At 38.4% G+C, this 15,207-nt stretch overlaps 1 protein-coding gene across 2 annotated transcripts in view; it reads left to right on the top strand.

Annotated features, from left to right (window-relative positions):
• LOC126175884 (acyl-CoA-binding protein-like) overlaps positions 1-13,361 on the top strand; it is an 88,712-nt gene extending 75,351 nt beyond the window's left edge. For both annotated transcript variants that reach the window (XM_049922928.1, XM_049922929.1), the window contains exon 4: positions 13,031-13,361. In XM_049922928.1, coding sequence (XP_049778885.1) covers positions 13,031-13,170 — 140 coding nt within the window. In that variant the 3' untranslated portion in view covers positions 13,171-13,361. The remainder of the gene's footprint in view (positions 1-13,030) is intronic.
• Positions 13,362-15,207: the final 1,846 nt, after the last annotated feature.

Consider the following 15,207-nt stretch of genomic DNA (forward strand, 5'->3'; position numbering starts at 1 on the left):
GAATTTAAGAAAATTCTTTATAGAACGTGCAGAAACTAGCAAAATACACAAAGCAATCACTCATATAAATATATCAGCTACACCGTTGCAATTTCATATCCACTTCTACAACCCTTTAGATCACATAACATCAACAGATACAAAGAAAGTAAATTGGAAGAAGAAAACACTACATGGCAAGCACCCGTATCTAACACAGCCACACATCGATAAAGATGCATCCAACACATGGTTAAGAAATGGCAATATATGCAGTGAGATGGAAGGATTCATGATTGCAATACAGGATCAAACAATAAACACCAGATATTACAGCAAGCATATTATTAAAGATCCCAATACCACAACAGATAAATGCAGACTTTGCAAACAACAAATAGAAACAGTAGATCACATCACAAGCGGATGTACAATTCTAGCAAATACAGAATACCCCAAAAGACATGGCAATGTAGCAAAAATAATATATCAACAGCTTGCCTTAAAACATAAACTTATAAAACAACACGTTCCCACATACAAGTATGTACCACAAAATGTACTGGAGAATGATGAATACAAATTATACTGGAACAGAGCCATTATAACAGATAAAACACCACCACATAACAAACCTGACATCATACTCACCAATAAAAAGAAGAAATTAACACAACTAATCGAAATATCCATACCCAATACAACAAATATACAAAAGAAAACAGGAGAAAAAATTGAAAAATACATCTAACTGGCTGAGGAAGTCAAGGACATGTGGCATCAGGATAAAGTTGACATTATACCAATTACACTATCAACTACAGGAGTCATACCACACAATATCCACCAGTACATCAATGCAATACAGCTACATCCAAACTTATATATACAACTACAGAAATCCATAATTATTGATACATGTTCAATTACCCGAAAGTTCCTAAATGCAATATAACATATACTGTACAGTTAAAAGGAAGTCACGCTTGATCAAGGTCCGGTCACTTTCCATTTTTGACCAGACATAACGTCTGAGAAAAGAACGAAATAATAATAATAATAATAATAATAATAATAATAATAATAATAATAATAATAATAATAATAATAATAAAACCCCGTGGAGGCCCGGGAAAAGTCGTAAAAGGCGACGAAAAGAACAAACCACTAATAGGGCTAACCCCCCTTTAGTATGATTACTTGGTTCAGGACAGAACTAAAGAAGCCTCGGACAAGCGCCGTCATGGTCAGGGACGACGCTTGAACCATATGCCCGCCCACAATGGTAACGACACTGCTAGCCAACTGGAAAATGATTTAAATCCAAATAGAGGTGTTTTGCAGGATATGCTTCCTGCAACCACCCTAGAAGGGAAACAAAGACAGAGGATCAGATGGTCAGATGAAGTTAATTGACACCTCATGTTCTGTTATTACCAAGCAACAAACCTAGGAACCAACACAACTGGATACAGATCACAAGTATACACAACATTTATTACCAGATACCCGGAATTAAAATTTTTAACAGAACAACTACCAGCTGATCAGATCCGCGTAATAATAAAAAATAACAGGATACCCCAGTCAGAATTAGAAAACATCAAACAAGTACAACAAATACTGGAACAAAATAATGTGCAATCAGAAGAAGAAGAAAATACAGTAATGGACTCAAACATCCCAGAGCAAACAAACAAAGACCAACACACATCAATTAAACAATCGGAGGAAAACGAAATCTTAAGACAGCCACCAGAACAAGCACAAATAGCACACGAAGAGAGACACGTGTTAGATATAGAAGAGAAATTTCAGCTGACATATATAGAATACAAAGACACAAATACAGACATTAGACCATTCTTGCATAGACCGCCAAATAACCCACAAGTCGAAACAACAATAAAAACTGTCAACACAATCATACACAACAAAATAAATGAAAACACAAGTATGGAAGAGTTACAACTACTGGTTTATATAGGAGCACTCACTACACTAAATATACACACTAGGCAGAGATCAGAACAAACCAACACACAGAAGAAACCCACAAAACCAGCATGGCAACACAGGCTACAGATCAGAATAGAAAAACTGAGAAAAGACATCGGACAGCTAACACAATTTATAAGAAATGAAATATCAGACAAAAAACGAAAAAGGTTAGGTAAAATCTCACAACAAGAAGCAATAGAGCAATTAGATGAAAAAAAGCAGAAATTACAAGCATTGGCCAAACGACTTAGAAGATACAAAAAAAGTGAAAATAGAAGGAAACAAAACCAAACATTCAACACAAACCAAAAGAGATTTTACCAAACAATGGATAACACACACATTAAAATAGACAATCCACCAAACATAACAGACATGGAACACTTCTGGAGCAACATATGGTCAATCCCGGTACAACATAACAGGCATGCACAGTGGATACAAGCAGAAACACACATACAAGATGATACCACAAATGCCTGAAGTGATAATTTTGCAACATGAAGTCACCCGACCAATTAATTCTACACACAATTGGAAAGCCCCTGGAAATGATAAAATAGCAAATTACTGGCTAAAGAAGTTCACCTCAACACATTCACATCTAACTAAATTATTTAACAGTTACATTGCAGACCCATACACATTCCCTGATACACTTGCACATGGAATAACTTCTCTGAAACCTAAAGATTAAGCAGACACAGCAAACCCAGCTAAATATCGCCCCATAACATGCCTACCAACAATATACAAAATATTAACTTCAGTCATCACACAGAAATTGACACATAAAACTCAGAACAAAATTATAAATGAAGAACAAAAAGGCTGCTGCAAAGGAGCACAAGGATGTAAAGAGCAACTGATAATAGATACAGAGGTGACATATCAAGCTAAAACTAAACAAAGGTCCCTACACTACGCATACATTGATTACCAAAAAGCCTTTGATAGTGTACCACACTCATGGTTACTACAGATTTTGGAAATATACAAAGTAGATCCTAAATTGATACAGTTTCTAAACATAGTAATGAAAAACTGGAAAACAACACTTAATATCCAAACAAATTCAGATAACATCACATCACAGCCAATACAGATTAAGTGTGGAATATACCAAGGAGTCTCATTAAGTCCTTTCTGGTTCTGTCTTGCTCTGAACCCACTATTCAACATGCTAAATAATACAAATTATGCATACAATATTACTGGAACATACCCACACAAAATCACACATTTGCTATACATGGATGATCTAAAACTACTGGCAGCAACAAATCAACAACGCAACCAATTACTAAAGATAACAGAAGTATTCAGCAATGATATAAATATGGCTTTTGGAACAGACAAATGTAAGAAAAATAGCATAGTCAAGGGAAAACACACTAAACAAGAAGATTACATGTTGGATAACCACAGCGACTGCATAGAAGCGATGGAAAAAACAGATGCCTATAAATATCTAGGATACAGACAAAAAATCGGACTAGATAATACAAATATTAAAGAACTAAAAGAAAAATATAGACAAAGACTAACAAAAATACTGAAAACAGAATTGACAGCAAGAAAACAGACAAAAGCTATAAATACTTATGCTATACCAATATTGGAGTAGTGAAATGAAATGGAGTAACACAGACCTAGAAGCACTCAATACACTTACACGATCACAATGCCACAAATATAGAATACATCACATACATTCAGCAACAGAAAGATTCACATTAAGCAGAAAGGAAGGTGGAAGGGGATTTATAGATATAAAAAACCTACATTATGGACAGGTAGAGAATTTAAGAAAATTCTTTATAGAACGAGCAGAAACTAGCAAAATACACAAAGCAATCACTCATATAAATACATCAGCTGCACCATTGCAATTTCATAACCACTTCTACAACCCTTTAGATCACATAACATCAACAGATACAAAGAAAGTAAATTGGAAGAAGAAAACACTACATGGCAAGCACCCGTATCATCTAACACAACCACACATAGATCAAGACGCATCCAACACATGGCTAAGAAAAGGCAATATATACAGTGAGACGGAAGGATTCATGATTGCAATACAGGATCAAACAATAAACACCAGATATTACAGCAAGCATATTATTAAAGATCCCAATACCACAACAGATAAATGCAGACTTTGCAAACAACAAATAGAAACAGTAGATCACATCACAAGCGGATGTACAATACTAGCAAATACAGAATACCCCAGAAGACATGACAATGTAGCAAATATGATACATCAACAACTTGCCATAAAACATAAACTAATAAAACAACACGTTCCCACATACAAGTATGCACCACAAAATGTACTGGAGAATGATGAATACAAATTATACTGGAACAGAACGATTATAACAGATAAAACAACAACACATAAGAAATTAACACAACTAATTGAAATATCCATACCCAACACAACAAATATACAGAAGAAAACAGGAGAAAAAATTGAAAATACATCTAACTGGCTGAGGAAGTCAAGGACATGTGGCATCAGGATAAAGTCGACACTATACCAATTATACTATCAACTACAGGAGTCATACCTCACAATATCCACCAGTACATCAATGCAATACAGCTACATCCAAACATATATATATACACAACTACAAAAATCTGTAATTATTGATACATGCTCAATGACCCGAAAGTTCCTAAATGCAATATAACATATACCGTACAGTTAAAAGGAAGTCACGCTTGATCAAGGTCCGCGTCACTGTCCATTTTTGACCAGACATAACGTCTGAGAATAGAAAGAAATAATAATAATAATAATAATAATAATAATAATAATTCGCATCCTAAGGATACCACTCCAGCCTCTCACTATCACCTTCAGTTTAAAGACCTTTGCATGCAAATTTGCGATAATAACTTTCTATACACTCATGGTGCTCTCTGACTGACGGTGGGGTCGGGTGTGCCTTTGTCATTGGCACCTGTGTCTTTTGATATGCTTCCAGCACACTCCTCAGTATTTACAGCCAGGCTCTTTGCCCTGTATCAGGCCACGGAGTATATCTAGCGACAGTCTTTTCAATTGTCCTCTGCTCACTCTCTGAGCCCTTCAAAATCTATTTGTGCTGTACACTACCCACCTCTTAGTGCAGCAGGTCCATGAAAACTGTCACTTGCTCATTCTTGGTGGAGCCAGTGTGATGTTTCTGTGGTTTCATGGTTATGTTGGTCTGCTAGCAAATGAGGTTGCCAAGAGGTGGTTATTTTCATTTGGCTGTGTATCGGGCACTGCCTCTCTAGCCATCATTTGCTAAGTGCCTCTACCCCACCATTTGTACACACTGCACTCAAGTTTTAACTGTATGCCACTTCCTGATGGAATGTCCATTTTTTAACCTTTTACATTCCCGTTTGGGTTTCCCATCTGAGTTATTGGCCGTTTTATCCAATGACGCGTGGGCTGTCGACCGCATCTTACTTTTTATCCGCTAAAGCAATATGGTGAAGGCCATTTAATTTCTAGTTTTGGACCTCTGTTTCTGTATGGTGTCTTTTTTAGCCCTTTTTCCATGTGCCTGTTTCTAGCTGTGTTTTATGTCAGTTGGGACTGACGTATAATCATTTTCAACTCCACTGTCTTTGTGTTCTATAGTTTTGACTTGGGAATGTATGACCCCCAGTTGTTTTTGCACAGTAAAGCAAAGCAAAATCAGGACGAACACTCACAGGCATACCTTCAGTCAGGTGCAGGAAGGTTTCTTGGGGAATGGCAGTACATTCTTCATGGAGTGCAGCACTGAGGAGAGGTATCAATGCCGGTCAGTGAGGCCTGGCATGAATTAGACATCCCAGACATCCTGTAATATTCCGGTCAATACTCTGTGCAGGATGGTCCATTAAAAGGATGTCGTCACGTAACCACTCTGCCACATGCAGTGCATTATGAACAGGTGCTGGAGCATGCTGAAAGATTTACTCTCAGTACCCGAATTGCTCTTCAACAGTGGGAAGTAAGAAGGTGATTAAAACATGAATGTAGGCCTGTGGTGTGACAGTTCTACAAAAAAACAAGGGGTGAAAGACCCCCTTCATGAAAAACACGACCACACCATACCACCACCACCACCACCACCACCACCACTGAATTTTATTGTTGGAACTACACCCGCTGGCATATGACGTTTGCTGGGCATTTGCCATATCCACGCCCTACCATCAGACGGCCTTATTGTATACCCTGATTCATCACTCCACATGACATTTTTCCATTGTCCAATGTTTATGCACCTTACACCAAGTGAGGCATCGTTTGGCATTTACTGGCATGATGTGTGGCTTGTGAGTAGCTGCTTGACCATGAAATAAGTTTCCTTACTTCCCTTCTGTCATACTACTTGCAGTGGATCCTGATGTGCCGTTTGGAATTCCTGTGTGAAGGTCTGGATAGGTGTCTGCCTATTACACAGTATGGCTCTCTTCCAACTGTCAGCAGTCTAACAGACGACGTTGGCCTGTATGCTTTTGTGCTGTACATGTCCCTTGACATTTCCACTTCACTATCACATTGGAAACAGTGGACCTAGGGAAATTTGCGAGTGTGGAAATCTCCCATACAGGTATGGGACATAAGTGACCCAATCACCTGATCATGTTTGAAGTCCATGAGTCCCACTGAGTGCCTTATTCTCTCACAATATCTAATGACTACTGAGGTTGCTGGTATGGAGTACCTGGCAGCAGGTCGCAGCACAATGCACCTAATATGAAAAACATATGTTTTTGTGGGTGTCCGGATACTTTTAATCATAGTGTATATTGAAGGCTATACTAGGGAGGTGTGCAGTCCCCCTGAAGTGTTACCTGGGCCAAGTAGATCTTCAATCAGCTGCAGTGTTTGGAAGAGTGGCACCTTGTTTCTTCAAAAAATGTGAAATCTAGGCTGCTGGCAGTCCCACGTACGGCAAAAATGTTAGTTGTTCCCCTGTGTTGTTTGAACATTCGGCATTATTTATATTGCTTTGATTTGCATATCACTGTAACCATTCCCCCAGAAAACATTCATAAAGCATTGCATCTCAATAGGTGGGACCTCTTAGTCACTGTTATGTTCTCAAAAACATTGCTGTGTTGGGTTGGGTGGTGGCAGCTCAACATATGTAAATGGTGGTCTGTCTGCATAAGTTTTCTATGTACAAAGTGAGCTGCTTGTCATCTTGCTTATTCTGTACTCAGGTGTTAAGGATTGGATGGCAACCCTTTTTCCTACTTCCATGGTAGAGTTATTCTCATGGATGGTGTAGCCAAATTCATCCAGGGCCTCCCTGCCATGTGGCCTCAGTTATCAATGTGTTTGTTGAAATACATAGGTTTGAAGTCTGTGGCCTCAACAGTAGTCTCCTCAAAACATGCTGAGTATATTGCTTTTTCTGGGGTAGCACACTTCATGTCTTTATAATGCTTCCTAAAATTGGGTGGGTGGGTGGGTGGGTGTTTGGCCAGTCCATGCACTGCCCCCTTCCCCTGCCCCTCACAACTCTTACTGTGAGTACATTTGTGGCAAACATGGTGCCCCAAGCCATTGCTGTACTTTTTTCTGCTGCAATTTTACTCCTAAACTGTATCTTACATGCTCATAGGATGTTAATCATTTCTGCTTCATTCCCCCATTTAAATCATAATTTTGGTTAATTTATATTCTTCATATTATTAAGGAGTGTCAGGGTGCTACCATCTTTCACACAGATGGCCCTAAAACCATGGATAGGATGGAATATATTTTTAAAGCTACTACTGATCAGGAACGACGTTACTGGGAAAATGCAGTATTTTTATGGCGGAGGTGATAGCCATTAACAGTGCCTTCCACTTAAATGGGCCCCCCTTGACCACATTCTAACATGTAGTGACTCAATGAGCAGTCTCTAGGCCACTGCCTGATGTTATTTTCAATACCCTGTGATACCTGCTAGTCATGTCTTCCTCTGAATTTAATCATATTGTGTGACTGGTTGTCTTCCTCTAATTCCCAAGTCATGTGGGTATCCCAGGGAATGACACTGTTTGATGAGAGAAGCAATTATTCACTCTATATTTCCTTTGATGATACCAGCTCTAGGTTTGAGTGCAAATAATGCCTCTGGAACATGTGATGAACTACTACTCCTGTAATAACTTCATACTATCAACGAGACTATTGCTGCATAGCTTGCCTCCTACCATTTCCCCCTACAGAATCCACTGTTGAGTGTTGCCTCTGTGTCAATCATACCAGACTAACCCATAGTTTTATTTTATGAAACTTGTGCGCCCCCCCCCCCTCCCACTGGGGTTGTGAAGCCTACCCTGAAGGAATTCTTTCCTCCTCCTGGCTATCCATACTAAGTCTGATACTTTGATATTCTCTCACATATTGGCAAATGACTGGGGGGAGGGTTGGACTGGTTCATTTTCATTGTGAAAATGTTTTTATTCACAGTTGTGAAAGTGTTTATTTGCAGACATAACAGTTTAAACTATCTTCTGAGGGAGTGTGGATATGGTTGGGGCTGGGGCAACTCTTGCTACATGCTGGATCTGGGATCCTTTGATACTGTCTCCTTTTTCAGCCAACTGCCTCTGTCATTCCTCTCTTCCTCTGTTTCAATCGTGTTTAGATGCAGTTTGCCACTTTTTATGCCTCACTGTTTTCTCTTAGGAGCAGCACTCTAGTGAATAGTGGGTGCTGTCCTCTTCTTCAGCACCACTGACGTATCTGGTGGAGTAGCTGAGGGTTGGCCTTTTCCCTATGCATGCAGAGCACTGGGTGATGCCCAGCTGTTTCCTTAATTGTTTCTATTGTATTTTTTCACTATTAATGGTCCATCAGATCCATAACATTTTCAAACTTTTTCACCCTTGCTGTTCTGAATTTGACTAGAAGAGTCTTTGCTCTGTTACTGTCTTTCTTAATCTGGTTGGTAGGGGTCAGATGCAGGTGAGGTTTCTGTCACACCAGAGCTGAGAGACCATGTGCCCTGTGTAGTGGCCCAAAACATATACTTCCATTTCTCTTTAAATCATTTCTCAGCTATGGCATCAGTATTGCCTTCAGTGCCTTTATTTTAGCTCTCCTACATACTTTACTCATCTGATAACTTCCCTAGTGGATATACCAAATTTTGGATGGATGAATGAATATTTGCCTGAGGGACTGATGTTGCTGTTTAGTCCCTTAACTCCCAACCATCTGCACCACAGAGCTGATAGTGTTTAATATTGGATGTAAGGCATTCCAGCTTAAACAATGGATCAGGTTCTAACAGATTAGGTTACATATGCATTTCTCTCCTGTAGAAAGTTCAGATGAGCTGTGACATTCACTACCTCTAATCTCATCCTTCTAAAGCCCTTTTACATTAGGTCTTGCAGCAGCTTGCAAATTTTCTGATGACAATTGGCTGCATTCATGGGCAGATTGTGACTTGCCTGTTCTGTGTCCTTGCCCTCTGACATTGGTATGGTTTTCAGCATGATCTTCAAAAAGCACTTAAACTGTTGCTGAAGGTGCCACTATAAGACTCTTAAATGAAATTTATGGTTCAGACATTCTGTAATAGAATGGGACAGTTGCATAACATTTCACTATGTTTCACATTCCAGAATTAAATTTCTGTTGAAACAGGAACTCTATTGGCCATAAAATGTTACACACTTAAATATACCTTTAGTGAAATTTCATAGTGTGTAAATAAATAAAGGCAGACATGTGACAGAATGGATATCAAGCAGGGTATAAAATCCACCTGTGGTAACATAGTAGAAAAATTCCTTGAAATTATAAACTAGATTATAAATTTTTGTGCTTAATAGTCAACAGTCAAACATTAATGTTTTGAAAATACAAAAGATGTTAAAATTTTATATTTTAACAAAAGATACAACATCCTATGAAATATCATTGATGTCCAAGCAAAGGGAGGAAAACCTCTGTTGATAGTAAATATCAGATATATCAAGAATTTGGAAAATATCAGAATTTGGTACCCATGCAATATTATTAGCTTTAAATGTAAATTTGCTCACACTGTCCTCCTCCTAAAAGGTTACTTGTTGTTCATCTGTTAGAACTTTTCCTATTAATTGCTTAACTGACCTTGTGGCTGTGAATTCAATAACAAAGAAACCCACATGAGTATCTTTTATTTTTTCTCCCATTTGATTACTGACTTCATTATTTCGTTTGTCTGTGAGAATCATTCCCTGAAACAGTTAAGTTCAAAAATTTATATGTAAGCATGGTGTCTGCACTTTTGAACATGTCCAAAAGAACATGACACAACACAAATGGGAATCTAAAATTGGTGAGCATGGAGGACATGGACAGGAACTGTGGATAGATGGTGCTAGTTGGGAAGGGGGGTCGGCCAGGGAGTTTGCCGAGATAATCCATGCATTTGCGATAGTGTCTGAATGGTGCAGTCCTGGTCTGGCACACATTTTCATTCATTCATTACTGCTGATTATGCATAAAGTTGTGATGCAGCTGATATCAAAAATTGCTTCCTTTCCTTCTCCTTCTCCTTCTCCTCCTCCTCCTCCTTCCCCCCCCCCCCCCCCTTACATAAGTTGAAGCTTCCTGACGGTGTACAGGGTCAGGATGCATGGATATCATGAATAGCTACATCAAATGAAGACTAAAAGCTGTTAACCTCCATCCTTTGGACAACATACCATCACAATCTGTTTGCCAATCTTGTAAAAGGACACATCATCTTTAATCTGATATTTTCCATCCAGTACTGTGTGTGTTCTACTTGTCGGATTTCTCTATCAATGTCATAAGCATTCTTTCCTATGTGAGAACTTCCAGATGTATAAGGCTGATATGATACAAAATGTTATCACTTCAGCCACAGTATAGGCCCAGTCCTGATTGATGGAAATATTAAGAAAAACACCCAACCTAATGTATATTAAATGTTCTATGTTTATATTTACAAACCACTGTTAGGTGCATGGCAGAGGGTACATCCCATTGTATAAGTTATTACAATTTCTTCCTGTTCTTCACATATGGTGTGTGGGAAGAATGATTGACTGAATGCCTCTGTGCATGCAGTACTTGCTGTAATCTCATCCTCATGATCCTTGTTTGAGCAATATGGAGGGAGTTCTAATAACTCTCTAGAGTAATCATAGAAACTGTAATAGACTTTCTTCAAATAGTTTGTCTTTGAGTCTGCCATTTCAGTTCCTTCAGTATCTCTGTGATACTCCCATAGATTAAACAAACCTATGGCCATTTGTGCTGCCCTCCTCTGTATATGTTCAAAATCCCCTCTTAATCCTATCTGGTATGGGTCCCATACATTTTAGCAATATTCTAGGATGGGTCACACAAGTGATTTGTAAGCACTTCCCCAACAGCCTACCAATAAACTGAAGTCCACCACCTGCTTTACCCACAACTGAAACTATGGGATTATTCAATGTCATATCCCTAAAAAGTGTTTCACCCAGGTATTTGTATGAGTTGGCAGATTCCAAACGTGACTCACTGATATTATAGTCATAGGAGATGACACTTTTTCATTTTGTGAAGTGCACAATTTTACATTTCTGAACATTTAGAACAAGTTGCTAATCTCTGCACCACTTCAAAATCTTATCAAGATCTGACTGAATATTTATGCAGCTTCTCTCATCTAATAATTCATTATAGATAACTGCATCATCTGCAAAAAGTCTGTTTTTACTATTATTGTCTGCAAGATCATTAATATAAAACATGAACAGCAAGGGTCCCAACACACTTCCCTGGGGCACACCTGAAGTTATTTCTATATCTGACTACTCCCCATCCAACACAACAGGCTGTGTTCTCTGTAACAAAAAGTCTTCAATCCAATCACAGATTTCCCTTGATATCCTACATGATTTTACTTTTGGCAGTAAGCATAGGTGCGGAACTGAGACAAGTGTTTTTGGGAAATTGAGAAATCTCGCATCTACCTGGTTGCCTTAGCCAAAGCTTTCAATAGGTCATGCGAGAAAAGTGAGAGTTGGGTTTCATGTGATTGATGTTTTCAGAAACCATGCTTGTTGGTGTCGAGGTAGTCATCCTGTTCAAAGATACCTCATCATGATTGAGCTCAGAATATGTTGAAATATCCTACAGCAAATAGATTTCAAGGATATTGGATGGTTGTTTCATGGACCACTTCTGCTACCTTCTTGTAGATGGGTGTGACCTGTGCCTTTTTCCAAGAGCAGGGCACTGTTTTTTGCTAGAGGGATCTTATACTGAAAGAGGAGCTAATTCAGCTGCAAATTCAGTATAGAATCTGATAGGGATTCCATTGGGGCCTGGAGCTTGGTTTAATGTAAAAATTTCAGCTGTTTTACTTAAAACACAAACAATTTGAATCTATTATTAAAACATGAACATGAAGTTCATTCAAAGTAGGAAATAACTAATCTTTTACAGAGCACCTTCAAACCAGTCGTTTGAGCTGTGGCAGAAGGGGACAAATTATAAAAAATAATTTGAAGGTTACAATTATAAGTTCTTGATTATTTGCATATTATGTTTTTCAGTAATATTTATTGCATACAGAACATATCTGCATTGAAAATATAATACTTGTTTTACTGTGATGGAATGTGACAAAATATAGATTTTTTGTGATAGCATGAAAAGTTGTTTACATTACAGCACAACTGCTAAATTTTACATAGTAGTAATGGAAATACTAAAAAATTTATAAAAAATTATTCAGAAAATTGATGAAAAACAGTTATGAAACTGCTGCCAGGCTTGGTTTTTATAAGCAGATACGAAAGTTTGCAGTAATTAGAGCATTACAGTGTTTTCATGTAATGTACACATCTTAGAATTCAATTCCCACCACAACCTGCAATAATCAGTTTTATTGGTGGAATGGCCTGGCTAACAAACATTTTAGATGATATATAAGCAAGCATAACATAAGAAATAAAAATGTTAGAACTTTTCTTCCTTGTCTAAAGGAAAGAGCATGTATAACAGTCTGTAATTTTTATTTTTTCACAGATCGTCCAGGAATGTTGGATTTTAAAGGCAAAGCAAAGTGGGATGCATGGAATGGAAAGAAGGGAATGTCACAAGAGGAAGCAAAGGAAGCTTACATAAAGAAAGTGGAAGAGCTTGTGGCAAAATATGGAATGAATTGAAGGCTTCCACCAAAGTTTTATTCCTCAAATACTGTATATTACATTAAACATGTTGCCTGTTGCTCAGTGGGTGCAGTGCCTTCATCAGTTTAAGTGAATTCATTTTATACTATACTTTACACATGTTCTGAGTCTTGCAAGTGCAGTTTTGTAATGAATAAATGGTCTAATAAATGTTTGTATGAATATTATGTTGTTGTTTATAATAGGTGAGGTGCTGTTGCATCCTGAGATTCCTGGGCTTTTTCCAGTGATGTTCATTGAACATGAACTAAAGTCCCAACTCGGCAGTGTCCACAATCACTGTAGGTCACATAATTGAAAGACCAATATTTCCAAGCAGTTTCTTGGATCTCAATATTTTTCTATTTACTCAGTAAAATTTATTAGTGAAAGTACTCAAATCCAGAAGCTGGGAGTGTGGTTGTTCATTTACGTGTGTTGAGACAACAGTATTTAGGGTGGTGCACCTTGAAGGGAAGTACGGTCTGTCTTAGTCCCTGACATTATAACAGTTTGTGTAATGTGTATTTGTACACTGTGTAGCAACAAAGTTCCATCACATTATATTTTATGTAGTAATGTATTCAGAGATAACACTGCTTTCTGAAGTAAAGTTGACTGTGTACGTAATGGACTTTACCTTTTCATACTGGCAAATGTAATGACATTACATAATTCCTCTTGTGCCAGTAATTTTTCTTTTCTTGTATATCAATACATAGTGGTGCATGAATTTTTTGTATTTGCACAATAAAAATTAACAAATGTATCTGGATATAAACCTCAAAAAATATGGAATGGTATAAAAACATGGAAAGGCTAAATTGTTACCACAAAGAGAAGGCATTGAGCCACAGTCTGGCATAATGTAAAAGATTGTTAGATTTGCTCAAATTAGGTGAATATTGTTTTGGGCATCTGCCACATACTGTTGAGCAATAACCAAGGACTGGGTGTGTTATCAAAGTATACCTTTCTTTCATAAATAAAGTACAAAACTCATTACATCCTTGATAATTTACATAACAAGAACTCAAATGTCTGACAGGTGTCAAAAACAAAGTGGAAACATTCATTCTATCACCTTGGGTGCTTTTTGTTGGATTTAAACAGCTCCAGTAATGTGTATGTCCCCTGTGAGTGTTTATCACTGCCTGACAGCTATGTGGCATCCTCTGTGTAAGTCTAAGAATGTCACCCTGTGGTATTCATTCCCATTCTTCAGTGAGAGCCCTTGAGAGTTTGCAGTCAACCTGTTCCACAACATGCTCTCAAACATGTCTGTCAAATGTGTCCCATACATGCTTGCTGGGGTGTAACTCAGGACTCACTGCTGCCCATTTTATTACTTCAATGTCCAGGCTTCGTAAGACATCTCTGGTGATGCTCACCCCATGGGCACTCACATTATCATGCACAAGATGGAATTCAGTCCTTGTACCATATGCAACAGCCACCACATAGTTCAACAAGATATGTCTGATGTCCTGCCTGGTGGTAAGATGACCAAGGGCAGTAAGATCTATATGGCTGTCAATACTGATGCCTCCCCACATCATCACAAAACCTTGGCTGAATTTGTCAATTTCCTGGACATTTGGCAGCTACATCTCAACACACTGTCTCCACTCATGAACATAGCTGTCACCATGTCACACTGGCTATCTGGACTTATATCTGAATAACACATCGTGCCAGTGACAAAATTGCCAGTTGACGTGGGAACTGTAGAACTGCAGGTGAGCTGAGAGATATCATGTCAAGCAGTGGGATCTTAAGCAGGATGTCTGGGTCATAAGATCCTTCCTTGTACTCTAGTCCATACAGTCTGATTGGACATGGCACCTCCTGCGCCACTTCTGAGATTGTCCTGCAGTGCTCTGGCAGTAGCTGTATGATGCTGCAATACAAAGGTGGCCAGTCATCAGGCTTCAGATGGGGCTGTAAGGTGTTGTTGACCTTATCAAACTCGCCTTGAGAACCAATCTGTCTCCCTGTAGCACATCCACAACCTATAGATGACAGAGGGAGTGT

Source organism: Schistocerca cancellata, chromosome 3 (genome assembly GCF_023864275.1).
Source record: "Schistocerca cancellata isolate TAMUIC-IGC-003103 chromosome 3, iqSchCanc2.1, whole genome shotgun sequence".
Taxonomy (NCBI): Eukaryota; Metazoa; Arthropoda; class Insecta; order Orthoptera; family Acrididae; genus Schistocerca; species Schistocerca cancellata.